This window comes from Trichomycterus rosablanca, chromosome 16, assembly GCF_030014385.1.
Source record: "Trichomycterus rosablanca isolate fTriRos1 chromosome 16, fTriRos1.hap1, whole genome shotgun sequence".
Lineage (NCBI taxonomy): Eukaryota > Metazoa > Chordata > Actinopteri > Siluriformes > Trichomycteridae > Trichomycterus > Trichomycterus rosablanca.
Window position 1 is genome coordinate 5,794,026 of NC_086003.1, and position 16,827 is coordinate 5,810,852.

The 16,827-nt window shown below is 37.3% G+C and overlaps 1 protein-coding gene across 9 annotated transcripts in view; it reads right to left on the reverse strand.

Annotated features, from left to right (window-relative positions):
- The window catches only part of LOC134330959 (transcription factor 4-like), a 171,355-nt gene extending 162,894 nt beyond the window's left edge, over positions 1-8,461 (reverse strand). For 8 of the 9 annotated variants that reach the window (XM_063012274.1, XM_063012267.1, XM_063012268.1 and 5 more), the window contains exons 1-4: positions 8,140-8,461; positions 6,102-6,248; positions 5,819-5,857; positions 4,821-4,893 (exon numbers count right to left, since the gene is read on the reverse strand). In XM_063012274.1, the coding sequence (XP_062868344.1) occupies positions 4,821-4,893; positions 5,819-5,857; positions 6,102-6,224 (235 nt within the window). In that variant the 5' untranslated portion in view covers positions 6,225-6,248; positions 8,140-8,461. The remainder of the gene's footprint in view (positions 1-4,820; positions 4,894-5,818; positions 5,858-6,101; positions 6,249-8,139) is intronic. The other variant, XM_063012270.1, reaches the window with a different exon arrangement.
- Between the last annotated feature and the right edge of the window lie 8,366 nt (positions 8,462-16,827).

Consider the following 16,827-nt stretch of genomic DNA (forward strand, 5'->3'; position numbering starts at 1 on the left):
AAGTAAAGGAAAGACGGAGATTAAATGTTCTGTCAAGGAAAGAAGAAGTCAGCTTGAACAAAATGAGAAATAGGCTATAATTGAAATTTGCTTCTACATGGCAGGGTATAATAAAGCCTTGGTGTGTGATGCTATGATACCTGCACAACCAAATATCATGGCTTATAGTACATGACAGTATCTGATTACAATTCAGAAAGGATGACAATATGGGCAGTATAACAAGTTTTGCCATTTTTGGTAAGAAAACTATTGTCAAATTATAGTCAAACTGAAATACGTATTTGCATTTTAGCCCAGCGAAGACTACAAATTAGGGATGCAAATGTATTTTAATAAGATAACCGCATATAGCATCCCATCAATACATAACACAAGAGAGAGTGGATTTTAAATCAACATGGCTTCATGCTTTATTTGAAAACAGTCTAATAATAAATGGGGTACGGGGAGGTGTGACAAAACATACAAAACCACACATAGGCTGTAGTCAGTAATTGTAGACACACAAAATTCACCTGTATCATAGGTGTAGCTAATTAAAATAATCAATAAATGTATGTACCAGATAGCTGTTCTTAATAATGTGCTAAGTAAAAGTACATGCACATTAGTCCATTATGACAGAATTATAGAAGACAGTATTTGCTTTAAAAGCTTAAAACACACAAATACCCACTCCACAACAAAGAACATATTTCTAAGATGAAGTATCATCTATTTGGCTTCAGATAAAATGGCCTGATGAATTAAAAACATCATATTGGATCGGTTGCAACAACCACTTACAAGGCTTCCACAAACAGGAAGTGCTGCACTTCCTCCTACCTCAAGTCTGCCAAGTATCCACATGATTTAAAATCAAGATGGCTGCCCTCATGCAACCCACACATGTAACTTCACAACACAGGAGCAATATTATTAACCAATAAGCCACCAACAAACCAACAACTTTAATATTTTATAATTGTTTAAAAAATGAAAGAATATGTTAAACATCAGTAATATAAATACTGATTTAAGAATGCATATATTCAATGACTGACAGGAAACAACAGAGTAAAAATGCAAAAAACAAAGAACCCGAGGACTGTTGAGGATCTCAGTGGTAGTGGGCTAGTGTTAAACATTATAATTTATTTACCCAAATCATTAATATATTAAACTAATAAAAATACATATACAGACTATTGGGAATTAACAGGAAACAAATACGTATAACTACACACTAAAAACACCTTTATTAATTAATTAGAGTAATTAAGTTGATCCAATTATATCAAATTTCTATTAAATTAAAAATTCCTACAATATAAGAATATGTTATTTACATGCAAGTTTCGACAAAAAACTAACAAAAGAGTATCCTGATTGTCTGCTCAAGTCACATAACAGCATGCTTTTCCCCCCACATTACATCAACAGCAACACCTGTAATACGGTCAGTGTTTTGTCTACAAGCTTTTACATCACATCATATACAAACGCAGTTCCTGGCTCAGTTCCAGGTCATGCTAACAGTCTGAAATGGCCTTATCAAACCTCGACAGAGATTAACACGCACGCTGACACACAAAGACTGCAAGGAAATAAGCTGCAGGACACAACAATGTTAACAGACCAGGATCCCAGCACTCATCCAAAGACTTGATGTAACCTTGAATAGGGACACAAAGAGCTTACTGAAAATTATTTTATTTTTGCCATAAACAAATGCATAAACAGAACCACATCTGAAGGTTGAGAAGTAAGAGTATGATGGAGATTTAAACAGAATGTCTACAAATACCAAACTGCTGTTATACAACACTTACACTTACAGTCCTATTGGCTGGATTGACAAAATTGGGCACTGGAGCATCACTTCTCAATGTGTTGAGTAAGACATACTGTACAAAGAGTTGCCTGTATATTATAAACTAGGACTGGGTGATACGTCTCATACAATTCAATTCTTTTTACTTTTTTTTCTTTTCGGCTGCTCCCTTATTTAGGGGAGTTTTTACATGGGATGCCCTTCCTGACACAACTCCAGGCCTGAGAGTAGCACTGAGAGCACAGTGACGAGTGCATCTCTATGTTCCTCCACCCCCCTTCCCTTAAGAAACAGCCAATCATGTTTTACCGCCGCGACACCTGAGCACTATATACTGACACTGCAATAGAAAATATATACTTATACTGTTACAGAGGATTTTCATCATTTCGGCTACTGCTTATCTAAAGTGGTATGTCATTTTATTAGGTACACCTAACATATACAGGGTGCATTTTTATAGATTACTGATAATTACAGTTTGTGCATTTTATTTGTTGCTTTTTGGTTTCCCATCCTCACTACACTATTCAACTGCAGAAAAACCACCATAGGACCACTAACAAACTTGCTTTAATATCAGACCATTGTCACCAGAACCACCAGTTCTGTCATGTGAATATGGTTTGGTTTTGAAATTAAATGTTGTTTTTTAGTAAACCATTGTCACTCCAGCTACAAAACAGATTCATCTCAAAGATAGACAACCTTGGTCATTTCACCACTAACAAGATAAAGTGTAAAGTAATAAATATCACATTTTTCCATTTATAAAAGATACTGTGTAGGAGATCTTGGCACTCAGAGAATAACTAGGAAACACAAAACAATTATAACAATAGTACAAGTGTCCTGATTTTTAAGTGCTTTGGAATCTGTTTACCATGATCATTTGCAAAATATTTTAGCGGACAAAACTATTTTCTGCCAAAGCTGGCAGCAAGGTAGTTCCTACTCACAACATATCAGTCACTGGCACTGAGAAACAATTCTGTCATGGCTCTGGGCTCTCAACTAGCTGGCACAAATGTCAGTTTTTACTTGTAGACTATCTACTTGCCAACATATCTTTTACCCCAATAACCTGAGTGCCTGATGAGAAATAACTCCCCAGCAAATGCCTTGAAATTCTAGCCATTATTGTTGGGGTAATTATTAGCATTAATTTGTAAATAATCCTAATAACATCACTAAGTGCCTATTAATTCACTAATCCTACGCACAATTAAAACATGCATGTCTAGCTCTCACTTCCTCACTCTCCTTTTTTTTATCATCGTTCTGCTTCCCAAGAGGAAGACAAAGACACGCTGTGAGAGGCGCAGGATAGTGGGAGGAGAGGAGAAATGAAGTATTAAGTGACTGTTTTTCCTGCTTTTAAAGCATATATTCTAACACCCCCCTCTTTTTATAAATATTTTTGATTGATAAGCATAACCAAAACACATTGGTATAAATAGGAAACAGGAAAGAAGCCATTTTTCTGTTTCAATTATCTTGCATTACTAAATACACTAACCACTGAGTCAATTCCTATTAAAACCCAGCCTTAGCCAGTGTAAAATAGGACTAAACTAAGGACAGGCCATCAAGGGCCTTAGCTGCTGGCACCCTAAACGCTGGAGGAAAATTGGCAGGTTTGTCATAGGGTTCATGTCCTGCTCTTTCTCTGCTTTGCCAAAAGGTTTTAGCCTGACACTTGTAAATGTAAAATGTAAAAAAATATATACATTTGGAAGAGGCTAAATCCACATTAGACATTTGACATATTACCTTTCCTCTTTGGTTTTAGTAACTAGGGGTAAATTCACACTTTATAAAACATTTCCACATTTTTCAGTGCCAACCGCAAGTTGCATGGCAACGGGGGTAGTTGTAGTTTGGAGCCAAAAGCCCCCAACACACGCTCACACACACCCATGTACAACCGCGACACAATTCATGGGGAAAAACACAGCAGAACGGAGGGAGGTGGAGGGGGAAATGCAAATGACAAAAACCCTAAACAACACAGTAGTCTGGGAAAAAGCAGAAAAAAAGAAATGCTGACAATTTAATGCAGACACAACAACTTCTGTCAGATTCTCAAAAACAATTTAAATATAAAGTTCAATCAAGTTCAATAAGCAGATGATAGCCTATGTGACATAAAATCAATAATTTCAGTGCTGATGATGCCAGTGCAGACATGAAATACAATAATAAACATCACACAGTATTCCAAAATATCAAACTGTGGTTTTTTTCCTGGGTCAAAGGGTTCTTTCCTGAGGGGGAATGAGTGCTCAGTCAAGGCTCAGTCAATTTCATTCTTCCTTCCTTTATACAAACTTTTTTTTTAATTTGTTGAGCCATCAGCATTAATAAGCACAAACTAAAATCTGTGAAGGCATTTTATGACACTTTAAGACTATTTGTCATTCACCAGCTATGAATGGGAAGACATTAAAAATAATACCAAATATCAATATAGCAAGCTGAATATTGCAAGATTGATTTTACTGTACTGTACAGTAAACAATGTTATACTTCAATCACATGGTTACATGAACCAATTAGCTTTTGTGTTGGCACACAATAAGCAGATGATTCCTGCATCACATTTTCTACAGAATGTATTTACAGGTATCACATGCCGGCATTTTACATTTTCTTTTACACGTTCTGACATGCACATGCTACACCTACAATCCTGACACACATAATCATGTGAAGTTTTAATGAGGTGCCAAACCCGATCATTTTAACGTATTAAAATAAAAAAGTACTCATAATAATTATTAGTCGTCTTCTCATGATGATCATTTTTTCCATATTAAAAAACTGTTGCAAAGCTCTGTGTAAAAGAACTGGTATAATATCACCCTACTACTGAAAAGCACTTGCACTTCAAAAGAGTTACCTTAATGGACATGTCAAACACACACACACACACTCACACACCCACCCGCAAATGCACATCGGCACTGCACAGTGACATCTGAATGAGATTAAAGCGACATACTTGGGCCGGAGAAGTGCCCACTTCCCAGAGACGTTGGTCCATTTTTTCCACTGCTAACCGGAGGAGAAAACATCTGGAAAAAATACAATTACTACATGTTAAAAAGTAATAAGTATACTAATTCATTAATCTGTTTTTGTGCATTATGCCTTTGTAATCCACTAAAAAGCATGCTAACCAAAACATACAGGTTTTTATAAATGGCATTATGTCATCTAGCTAGATTTATGTTTCATGTGATTTAATTTCCTGCAATTCTAAAGCAGCTTTTCTTTTTATATCCTCACCCTGTGTATATCTCACTTTAGAAGTTTGTTCAGATTTACATTTTACATTTACATTTTCAGCATTTAGCAGACGCTTTTATCCAAAGCGACTTACAATTATGACTGAACACAATTTTGAGCAATTGAGGGTTAAGGGCCTTGCTCAGGGGCCCAACAGTGGCAACTTGGTGGTGGTGAGGCTTGAACCGGCAACCTTTTGATTACTAGTCCAGTACCTTAACCACTGAGCTATCACTGCCCTATTGTCACTGCCCTGATTTATTAGTTATTAGCTATTTGTTCATGTCCATTAATTTTGCAAACTTATAAAAATGTTTTTTTATGTTGACTTATAATACACTATCAATTATTAGTGGTAAAAACAGGGCTTTTTATAATCGTGAGTCCATGGAATTAACACATACAGCGTGATTTTTATTTCACAGTATTGCATAAACTGTTGTGTTTATATAAATCCATTTTAATAATTTAGTACTAGAATAGTTTATCAGACTTAAGGTGTTAAATTCAGACAGAGCTTTTTGCTGTGCACTGATTTGTCTAATCTGGTTCTACAACATGCATTATTGCAAATAAGACAATGCAAAGGAATCTGCTGCTTGAAAACATTACTTATTATACCACACAAAACACTACAATCTTAACATACAAAATTCACAAATCCATAGAAGAATAAAACATGAAAATATGTGTAAAAGTGGGATGCACTACCATTGATGTTGGGAACGTTTTCAAATCGTTGTTTCGCATCTATAACACACCAAAATGCCTAAATGAAACAGCATGAAAAATCTCTCTACACAAACACACTTTATTATTAAAATAACAAATGGAAAAACTTTCTCCAAATATTAACACCCCAGGCTATGTTTAGTACATAATATAAATTATCAAGAACCCATGGAGCCCCATAACATACACTAAAACATGCAAAGCAAAAAGTACACACATCAAGTTTAATTTATCTCAAATGCTATAAATTTAAATCTCTTACTGCGCTGAAGTCCAATAAGTCGCTGAGCTCTTTGTCTGTCCCTAAAGCTGCCATCCTCTGCTGATGATGGTGCATTTTGGCAAAATCACACAAACCTGAAAACACACACACACAAACACACATACATACACACACACACACACACACCTCATTCAGAATGAAAGGAAAATAAGTACCTCTAATAACAATCCCATGTCAAGTCAGAATAAAAAGCAAACAGAAAAATAAATAAAACACACTTTAACTTTATTTTTCATGAATTAGACATTTAACTATGAGATCAACTATAAACTTAAAGGTTAAAAAAAATCCTAAATAATCTCAGATATTCACATCGTTTGATGAACATCCTAAAAAAAACCTACCTATCAAATTTGTTAAGAGTTAGAAGAATTTTGCATTAAATATCTCCCAAATGTGCGTACAAGGTCATAGTGATATAAAACCTGCTAAAGGTTAAAAACAAAGCAGAAGCGGCTTAATTTATTCCTTTATTCTGGATCTGTCTTGTATGAATAACGCCTGATTATCACGGATGAGATGAGAAACTCCCCTCTAATAGCGGGTCTATTAAGTCTGTTTGATGTTATAGTAATACGAACCGATCTGGATCAGCTGTCGTAAAGGCGCTCGAAAACAGAAGAGTTTCAAACAGGTAAAAAAGAAAGGAAAAGAACAGAAAAGATGGTGAGATTATAATTGTTAAATTGCAGAAAACCCTACAAAAGTCGATTTGAGCGCATTGCATTAATGTTATACGATTTCGATCATTTCTAATAAAACAAGCAACTGGAATAAGAAATAAAACAAGAGTGAGCATATTATTTAAAATAGTATTAATAAATAGAGAACTTTATAAATAATCCGTGGTCATTTTTATTGAACTTCAAAGCAAATCATCAGCAGGGTGAAGAAGCGTTTAAAAACCAAAAAGACATCGTAGAACATTATAAACTAAAGGGTTTTGATGCTATACGATGGGCGAACTTAAAAATACAAAACTAAAAAAAGGAAATAAAAGCAGGTGAAACATAATGATAAACTGACAGTATCGGCTCATCGGGGTAGTTTTATCAAACTATGGGCCGAGCCATTTAAAGCCATGAAAAGTGCACAGTGCACAGAAACAATATGACCAGTGAACCATGTTTTGCAAATCAAAAGCAAGCAGAACAAAACAGCCCAAAACGTGCTTCTTAAAATAAACATGCACGAAACGGTTCTTTAAGGCGATGCCATGGAAGAACCTTTCAGTTTTTTTTAACCTTCATGTTTGCTGATGAGATGATGAAGTAATACATTTCCATCTTAAAGTGTTTTTTCTAAACGATTTTCGTGACACACTCAAAAACTGAAGGATCACTGGGAATCATGCAGGATTATGGGATCGCCGCGAATAACCTCATGACACCTTTATATTTAAGAGTGTAAACGCGCACGCACGCACACACACACACACACACACATACACATAGACAGAGCATGGGTTCTGTCAAACGTCAATGCATTAATGTTTACTTATACCACGTTGCATTGATGTTTCTATAAAACACTTGATCGCGTTTATCATTAATGTACACAGTGCAGCCACAGTGCAGACTCGGTGCAGACTCAGTGCAGCGTGGAGGCACGGGAGCGCGCGGGATGAAAGTACCACAGCGCGAGCGCCGCCGATGAAAGCTGTTTAAAATTTAAATCTTAACGGTCGCTTTAACGCTAACTGAACAACCCGTTAACCAACTTTATATTGAAGCTAGTCGTCGAGTCAGTCTAAAAGTTACATTCGCTGTCAGAGACGTTTTAAACTTTCAGGCGAAGCCGGCTTGTCACGCCAAGTGTAAAACCAAGTGAATAAAATAAAGGTCCACAGTAAAAGAGAGGTCGAATTATAGTACATTCTTATTAAAAGAAATGTTGGTTTAAACGGCCTATTCGTGTCGGTCGGTCAGTCACGGTTCATTAAGCAAAACAAACAGCGTTTAATAAATACAAGCAAAACAAACCTGACAGGAAAAAGGAGCAAACAAATGGATATTACCTTCTGTTGAAATGTTTATTCACAAAACTCCAAACGTTTTCTGAGGTTGGCGTAAACTGGAAAAGTCAGTTCCGTTAGACCAAGACGGATCACTTTTCCCGTCAGAAGCCTGTCACTCAAACCTCGCTAGCTAACGCGCTAGCTGAAATCTCTGTCCGACAAACGGCGTTTAAAGAAAAGCTACATTTGTTTAAAAAAAACACTCCGCGCAGTCTCCGGGTACGAAAAGCTGGTGTACAGGAAAACGCAGGTTATCGCCTGGCGAAGGGGAAAGTTTTAAAACACATTTCTGTGGTCTTTCATTTGCAGTGAATAGTCCAGTCTCATAACTCATATCTTTGCTTAACCTTGGGCACAGTTCCAGTTCCTGACTCCCTTCTCTCTAGTGATGGGCGATTCGTCAGAGATTCATTTGTTCTGAACAACTCGCTAATGAATCGACTCTTTCGAATCGGTTTATTATTACAAACAAATCGCAGGTGATCTTTCATGTACCGGGATAAATCATGTGGGGACGTTTGGGGGGGGGGGGGGGGGGGGAGCAGTGCAAGTTCCCTTCGGTATTTACATTTGCTTTAAGTTCTCCCCATTATTAATACCTCTTTTAAATGTAAATTTCTTTGTATTTATAAAAATTACTCAGCAGTGCTGTACATAGCAAATCAGGGTTTAACCAGATAACTGGGATTCAGAGGCAGTAAGTGTGTGTTCTTGTTTTAAGCTCAGTTTTTTTTGGATTGACCCACCATGACCCTGACCAAAAAAGTGGTAAATTAAAATCAATCAATAAATAAATGGTGCATGTTTAATAAAATTTGCTCAGGGATGTTACGGTGGGTTTGGGGTTAAAAGGTAGTTGAGGCCCAGTCCACTCAAGCACACCTGATTGCTCCTGTTTAACCAGTTTTCTGGTCTTTAAACAAGTGGTTCGGTTTAATGGTGAAGTTCTTGCCTGATTGTTTTAAAATGTCCTAATATCAAAAATGATGCTCTATAATTACCGTCTATTGCACTAGCATGCTCATTCACAAGTAGCGTTTTCATAGCGTTTCATGTAGATTGGTGTGTAAATGGAAAAACATGTTTAAAATAAGGATAGTTCAAATGAGGCCAAATTATGAGCAGCTGAAATGCAGGAGCATCAAAAACAACTAAAATAATTTGATAATTTTAGAGAAACTGGATGTGTGTTCAATTCTCTTGTTATCTCTGCGTCTCTGTGAGTTGTTCTGTAGTCCAATTCACCTTTGAAGTATGCAGAATGTGAATTGGATTCTTCAAATTGAACCTAGGTGTGGATTACCAAGTGAATGTGTTATTTAATGTCATTTAACTTTGTGGTACAGCTTTGTTATTTCTTATTAGTGATACGATTGACTATTGTGTGCATCTTTTTTGACAATTAGATGATGCCAATTAGCAGGCATTTTATCCAGAGAGACTTGTCTTGCTTAGGGAACCAACAGTAGCAACTTCACTATAGTGGGGTTTGAACCAGTGTCCAGTATCTTAACCACTAAGCTACCACTGCTCTGACAGTCTCTGCGGTGCCACCAACCTTATGATTTTAACAAACTCAATTTGGTGTGTGTGAAGGTATAGGGAAGGCATGATGGGGATTCACAACTTCTACTGTCAGCTTGAGGCTCTTACAAAGCTGCTGAGGAATACAGTGTTGGTAGCATGGTCTAGCTTGCAGCTCCTCCTTGGTCACAGAGATTGCTGTGTGGAAGGCAGAGATCGCCAAATTGCACAGGGAATTTAAAATAATCCACATTGGGTTTATAAAAGGAAAAAAAACTCAATTTGTCAGAGTTTTCTTTGGGACAAAGAAGCATGTGTTCCAATCTGGATTATTTCTTTTAATGAACTTGTAATACAATTTATCAGGGTCGTTAATCCGTTCTAGTGTTGGCAGTGTTGGTGTGGCTGCGGTTTTGGTTTTTAACAACCAGGTAGGAGCCACACCGACTGTTTGATAGGACTGGACACTGGACTCTTATATACAAACAGTGTTCCATCATTTTTTTACATATTTCCCATTGGAATCTTGTATTAATGTGTGGATTTAGTAAAAAAAAAAAAAGGGAAAGTTCATTGTGCCAACATAAAAAGGAGGCAGTAATTCGTGCCTACTTTGTTTAACTTTCTCAGATGACACATTAAATGTACTTTAATGCTGGTTTGTGCTTTTTGTACTTTGGTTACACAAGCAAGCACAAGCGAAAATGCAATGTCATTACTTATTTAAAGATTACAGTGCATTTATGTCATCGTTTTGTAGGCCGATTTGTGCTTAATGATTAAAATAAAACAAACCTGCACAAATTCCAAGGTGAGAGATCTTCCAGGGACTCCTATTCTCAATATTATATCTTAATATATCTTTAATACCTGCAGTAAGTCATGGATATAGAGGGAGCATTTCCTGAACACACTGGACAAGGCACCAATCAATCACAGGACATTAGAAACAAATTACTTACTCATTTACACTATTTTGTGTTTCTCTAAAAGAGGAAACTAAAGTACCAAGAAAAACCACCATGGGTATGGGGAGAACAAGTCAAACCTTACAAAAACAGTTGGGGGCACAACTAGAGTAAATAGAGACTGCAATATAATTTGTTTGCTGTGTTATACTAAGCCCACAGACATCAAGATTTAAATAAATATACAGACAGTCTGTGGTGTCCATGTTAATATCATTTGCCCTGCAGAAACCCTGAATATCTGGCAGATTTAAATCCTGGTTAAATGTCAGTAACAGGTAATCACTATGGAAACAATGCGTTTAGGATTTGAAGTGAATATTATATGAAGAAAGTAAATTCTTCTAAATTTCTCAGCTTTTAATGTATGCTCTGTATCATTTGTATTACATATGTTGTCTTCAAATGTACTTTTTAAGAGATGTTTATGCTTTTTAACATTCTACACATGGAATTGCATGGTGGCTTAATTAAAGATCTCAGGTGCCAGACTGACCTGCTCACAGTAGTGCAAAATACGACGACACAATTGGGTGGGTGTATGAATCCCTTTGGTTGATTTAACATGGTATTCAGCTTAAACGTTTATGGAAAGTGGAGTACTATAACAAAAAGTATTAGAATGTCTATAGGACACATGGTATATGATACTCTGTATATATACTATATTTAACTCAAATACAAATGTAAAATAAAGCCACAGACTACAGTTGTACACTGTAAAAATAATACATAGAATAGGCACAAGCCCCCAGCAATATATCACTTCTTTTTGGGTGTCTCATGTTGAGATATATTAGGTTTGCACACAAGAACACAAAATCTATTTATAATCCTGGTGTTAAAAAGCAATACCTCTTGGTGCTCCTACACCAATCCAGTGAAGAACAAGGCTGAGCTTTAAAGCCCAGGGGGAGTCGGGCCACATCCGAAACCAAAGGACTGCTGCAGAGCAGTTTTTTTTTATTTCTTTGTGCTTTAATATTTGGGAGTGACCAATACGAGACCTCTGTTTAATGGAAATAAAGTTTGAAGGCATAAATCAAGGAATGTTTGGAGTTGTTCTTTTGGCTTCAGTTTTGTCTCTTTTTGTATAAAAGTACTTTCATGACTGTGCAAACTAGCAATACTAACACTACACATATGTGGGTGGGAGGAAGGTACTTAACCACCATTATAAACTATTAATGTCTATATATTGATGAAAATCATATTCAGACAACACAAATAAAAACTGTTAGTAATTGACCTTCTTATTTAAAATAACTGTCTCAAGTTACTTTAGCTGCATGTTTGGGGTTGTTACCTAAAAACAAAATCCGTTAGTTTCATGCACCCAGGCTAGTAAAAAAGTCAAACTTCACCCCTGCCGTTTTCAAGCGATGGGTTTTTACACCCGTTCAGGTCATGCCCTGTGAGAACAAGCAATTAAATATAATAAAAAAAAAAAACACATCTATTTACAGTTAAATAAGAGGCAGCTTTTATTTTGTTGTTTGGGTGGATAGACAGATGGGTGGGAGATTTAATCAAAGCTGGGTTTGGTCTTCCTCATTAAGCTGGCTTGGGATTTAGTAGGTCAGTGGAATTACAGAATTGGTTATGAGCTATACTGTATCACAGTAGTATTAGAGACTAAATAAGACAATGTTAACACTACAGACAAGCAGTGTTAGCACTACATATGTTACACATCTGTGGGTTTAAAGTGTATCTCACCGTGTGGAATGTCATGGTTGAAAAAAATAGAGACAGTGCTTTAAATAAAAGAGAGAATGCAAATATTGAAGCTCCTGAGTAGAGAAATTATCTCTATCATTAATAAATCATTAGTTAATAAGTTCAATCTTTTGTTTTCTGTTGATACTATAGCCATCCATGGCCTTGTGTCCAAACGAACATATCTGTCCACTGCCTTGGTGGGGAAAATGAAATTTCTATGAAACAGGACTATTTTCTGTCAGTAACACTGACCTTGCAGAGTTTGGACTTAGGACACAATGAGCAGAACACAATGCTACATATTGGGTCTAACTAAACTTAAAAGAGGAGAGGGTCTAACTAAACTTAAAAGAGGAGAGAGAATAAAGAAAACATACCAAAAAATAAAGACAGTCACTGAGTATAAAGAAAAAGGGAATCTAATAGAGAGACAAAAACACAGAGCATACATGGGTCATTGATGTCTTGCACTTTGTACCAAACATTAGATGCTTTTATCCAGTTGTAATCATATATAACCAAGCAATTCAGGGTTAAGCCCCTTGCTCAACCTGGGCTTAAACCAGCAACCTTCTGATTACTAGTCCAGTATGTTAACCACTGAGCTATTACAGCCCTTACTGAACATATTTCTACTGCATTACTATTTAAAGTCCAAAAAACAAGAAAGTAGAGACAGCAATGGGGCGGCACGGTGGCTAAGTGGGTAGCACTGTCACCTCACAGCAAGAAGGTCCTGGGTTCGATCCCCAGGTGGGACGGTCCGGGTCCTTTCTGTGCGGAGTTGCATGTTCTCCCCGTGTCTCCCACAATCCAAAGACATGCAGCCAGGCTAAATGGAGACACTGAATTGTCCTATAGGTACCTAGCCACTAGGATGCATAATCCAGTGCATTGTAGCGCCGGTCCCAAGCCCGGATAAATAGGGAGGGTTGTGTCAGGAAGTGCATCCGGCGTAAAAACTGTGCCAAATCAATAATGCGGATCACAATCCGCCGGCGACCCCTAACGGGAGCAGCCGAGGAAATAGAAAATCAGACAGCAATGATTTGCAAATACATTTTGTCATGTATTCACACAATATACATTTTTAGTTTGTGTCAATCCATCTCAAATGAGCTTGAGCCCAAAGAAGTCATTAAAATATTTTTTTATATTTATAAGATGCTTTTGTCCAAAGTGACTTACACTTGTGATCATATATAACCAAAAAAGTGAGAGTTAAGGGCCTTGGTCAGCCACCCAATGGTAGTAACCCGGGCTTGAACCACCAACCTTCTAAATACTAGTCTAGTATAATAGCCACTGAATTTTCACAGCCCGTACTGAACAAATTTTCACTACATTACAATTCAAATTCAAGTCAAAAAAAAAGACAACTATCTCAGATGAGCTTGAGCCAAGAGAAGTAATTTCTGGATGTTGTTGACAAATGGCTTCAGCTTAACTTGTTTTTGTTAACGCAGCCAAAAACTGTTTTACTAATAGTGGTTTTATGAAGCATTCCTGAGCCAGTGTGTTTATATCTATTACAAAAGCATGTCAGCTAAGGGATGGAAGGCCACAGGCATTCAGTACAAGCACAAATGTCTCCATATTCTCTGAATCTTTTAATAAAGTAACACACTGTGGATTCAAGTTTAAGAAGAGAGGCAAATCATTAATCAACTTTGCTTTTTTATGTTCTTTTGTACCATGTCTTGATAGCATAATCTAAGTAGTTATTATTGATTATTCCACAAACTCTCCACACTAACATTGCCCCTGTCCTAAGTTTTCAAAGGTAATGATATTAGGAAATAGTGTATAATTACAAAGAAAATCAGTGAAGTTGATTAGGTGAGACATACACTGATCAGCCATAACATTAAAACCACCTTGTTTCTACACTCACTGTCCATTTTATCAGCTCCACTTACCGTATAGAAGCACTTTGTAGTTCAACAATTACTGACTGTAGTCCATCTATTTATCTACATGTTTTATTAGCCCCCTTTCATGCTGTTCTTCAATGGTCAGGACTCCCAGGACCACCACAGAGCAGGTATTATTTGGGTGGTGGATCATTCTCAGCACTGCAGTGACACTGACATGGTGATGGTGTGTTAGTGTGTGTTGTGCTGGAATGAGTGGATAAGACACAGCAGCACTGATGGAGTTTTTAAACACCTCGCTGTCACTGCTGGACTGAGAATAGACCACCAACCAAATATATATCCAGCCAACAGCGCCCTGTGTCCACTGATAAAGATCTAGAAGATGACCAACTCAAACAGCAGCAATAGATGGGCGATCGTCTCTGACTTTACATCTACAAGGTGGACCAACTAGGTAGGGGTGTCTAATAGGGTGGACAGTGAGTGGACACGGTGTTTAAAAACTCCAGCAGCGCTGCTGTGTCTGATCCACTTATACCAGCACAACACACACTAACTCACCATCACCATGTCAGTGTCACTGCAGTGCTGAGAATCATCCACCACCTAAATAATACCTGATCTGTGGGGGTACTGACCATTGAAGAACAGCATGAAAGGGGGGTAATAAAGCATGTAGATAAATAGATGGACTACAGTCAGTAATTGTACAGTAGAACTACAAAGTGCTCATATATGGTAAGTGAAGCCGATAAAATGGACAGTGAGTGTAGAAACAAAGAGGTGGTTTTAATGTTATGGCTGATCGGTGTATAATAGGACTATGTGTTAGCTTATTATAAATGACACACTGTTGAAAGCATTCGCAAAGATATAAGAGGAAAGAATGACAAAAAAAGAGGGTAGATCTACTGAGAGAGGTTTTTGGAGGAATGTCTTACTCCACCAGTAAGTCAGAAGCACCTGCAGCCTCTGCAGCTGCAGGGAGCACTGGGGAAAGAACGGGGGGAAATAAAACCTTAGTAATTTTGCTTTGATACGGTGGGAGATTAGATTACACTGCATTCTTCAGGAAAGAAACTGCCTTTATAGTTTCGGCCCTACTCCCTCCCGTGTTACATTAAATGCTTACACATCTAACTAAACTCTAAAGGGTATTGTCAGTTGTGACCAAATATAACTAAAGCAATGAAGGGTTAAGAGCCTCACTGAGGGGCGCAACAGTGGCAGTAACACTAGTAACCACTGAGCTGCCTCTGCCCTACAGTTACAATTTTGGGATTTCATTTGCACTTTGTTTACATAAAGGTGACAATGTAAAATGTACAAGGGATCATCAAAAAGTTTCCGCACTTCTATATTTTGGTTGGAAACCCTGAGGACAGGAGGAGTAGTAATCGGTTGTGTCTGAGAGACTGAGAGACGCTTATAGTCCGGATTTAGTAGCATCTGATTTCCACCTTTTTGGACGCTCAAAGAAGCTTTAAGGGGAAGAAGATTTTCATGTGATGATGATGTGAAAGCAGCGCTGCATCTGTGACTACGAGCTCAACCAAAAATGTTTTTTGCTGATGCCATTAAAAACATGGTATGGCGCTGGGAAAAATGCATAGGAAGGTGATTATGTAGAAAAGTGATGTAAGTTGTGTTTGAAGTTCTTAATAAATAGAGTTTAAAAAGTGTGGAAACTTTTTGAAGACCCCTCGTATGTCATTTTTTACATTATAAATTATTTAAATACTTATTTATGTTAACTGCTTTATTCTTATTGTGCTGGTGGGTCTGGTGCCAACTTAAAGCACTGACTACGAAATGCCAGTCCATCTCAGGGCATCACTAAAGCAAAAATAGAGGTCTAGCTACCTGCATGGAGTGCATGAACAAATCTTTGCCATGGTAAGAACATGCCAAATTTTGCACAGATAGTACATAGAGGTAGGGCACAAATAGGTGACCAGTGGCAAAAGTAATAGAGTGTATACCACAAAGCATCATGATTTCTGGGGACCTAGGGACAATTTCTACTTCTGGTAACTGTCTGGCAGAAGTTTGGCTTTGTCTGCTGTGTGTGGGTTTACTCTGCATACTAAATTGTCCCTTGGTGTGGGTAAATGAGTGAATGTGTGAGTGTGTGTAGCCCTACAACTGATTGGTGCCCTTTTTAGGATCTAGCATGACCCTGACCTGGATGAAGCAGTAAAAAAAATTGAAAACGAATGATGCTCATGATAATGATGATTAACATTTATTCTTAATAAGTAAACAGAAGAGGACAGGAGGGTTAAGGAGATTTGTGGAACCTTATGTTGAGAAAGTGTGTGTGTGTGTGTGTGTGTGTGTGTGTGTGAAGCAGATGGTACAGTGGTTAGTACAGGTGCTACACAAATTTTCAAGGAAACACACACAATCACAAGTATAAAGTCAAAGTTCAAGCACAGGTCAGACATGTCTGGAATATTTTCAACAAAAATAAAACAGCAACAGCAGCTAAAAGACACAAGAACGTACATTTTTATGATAGCAGTAAAACTAATGTTTCAGGACAGGATTCGCAGCTGAGCTGAATATTTTATTAGTTTTTTTTAGTAATCTGGTGT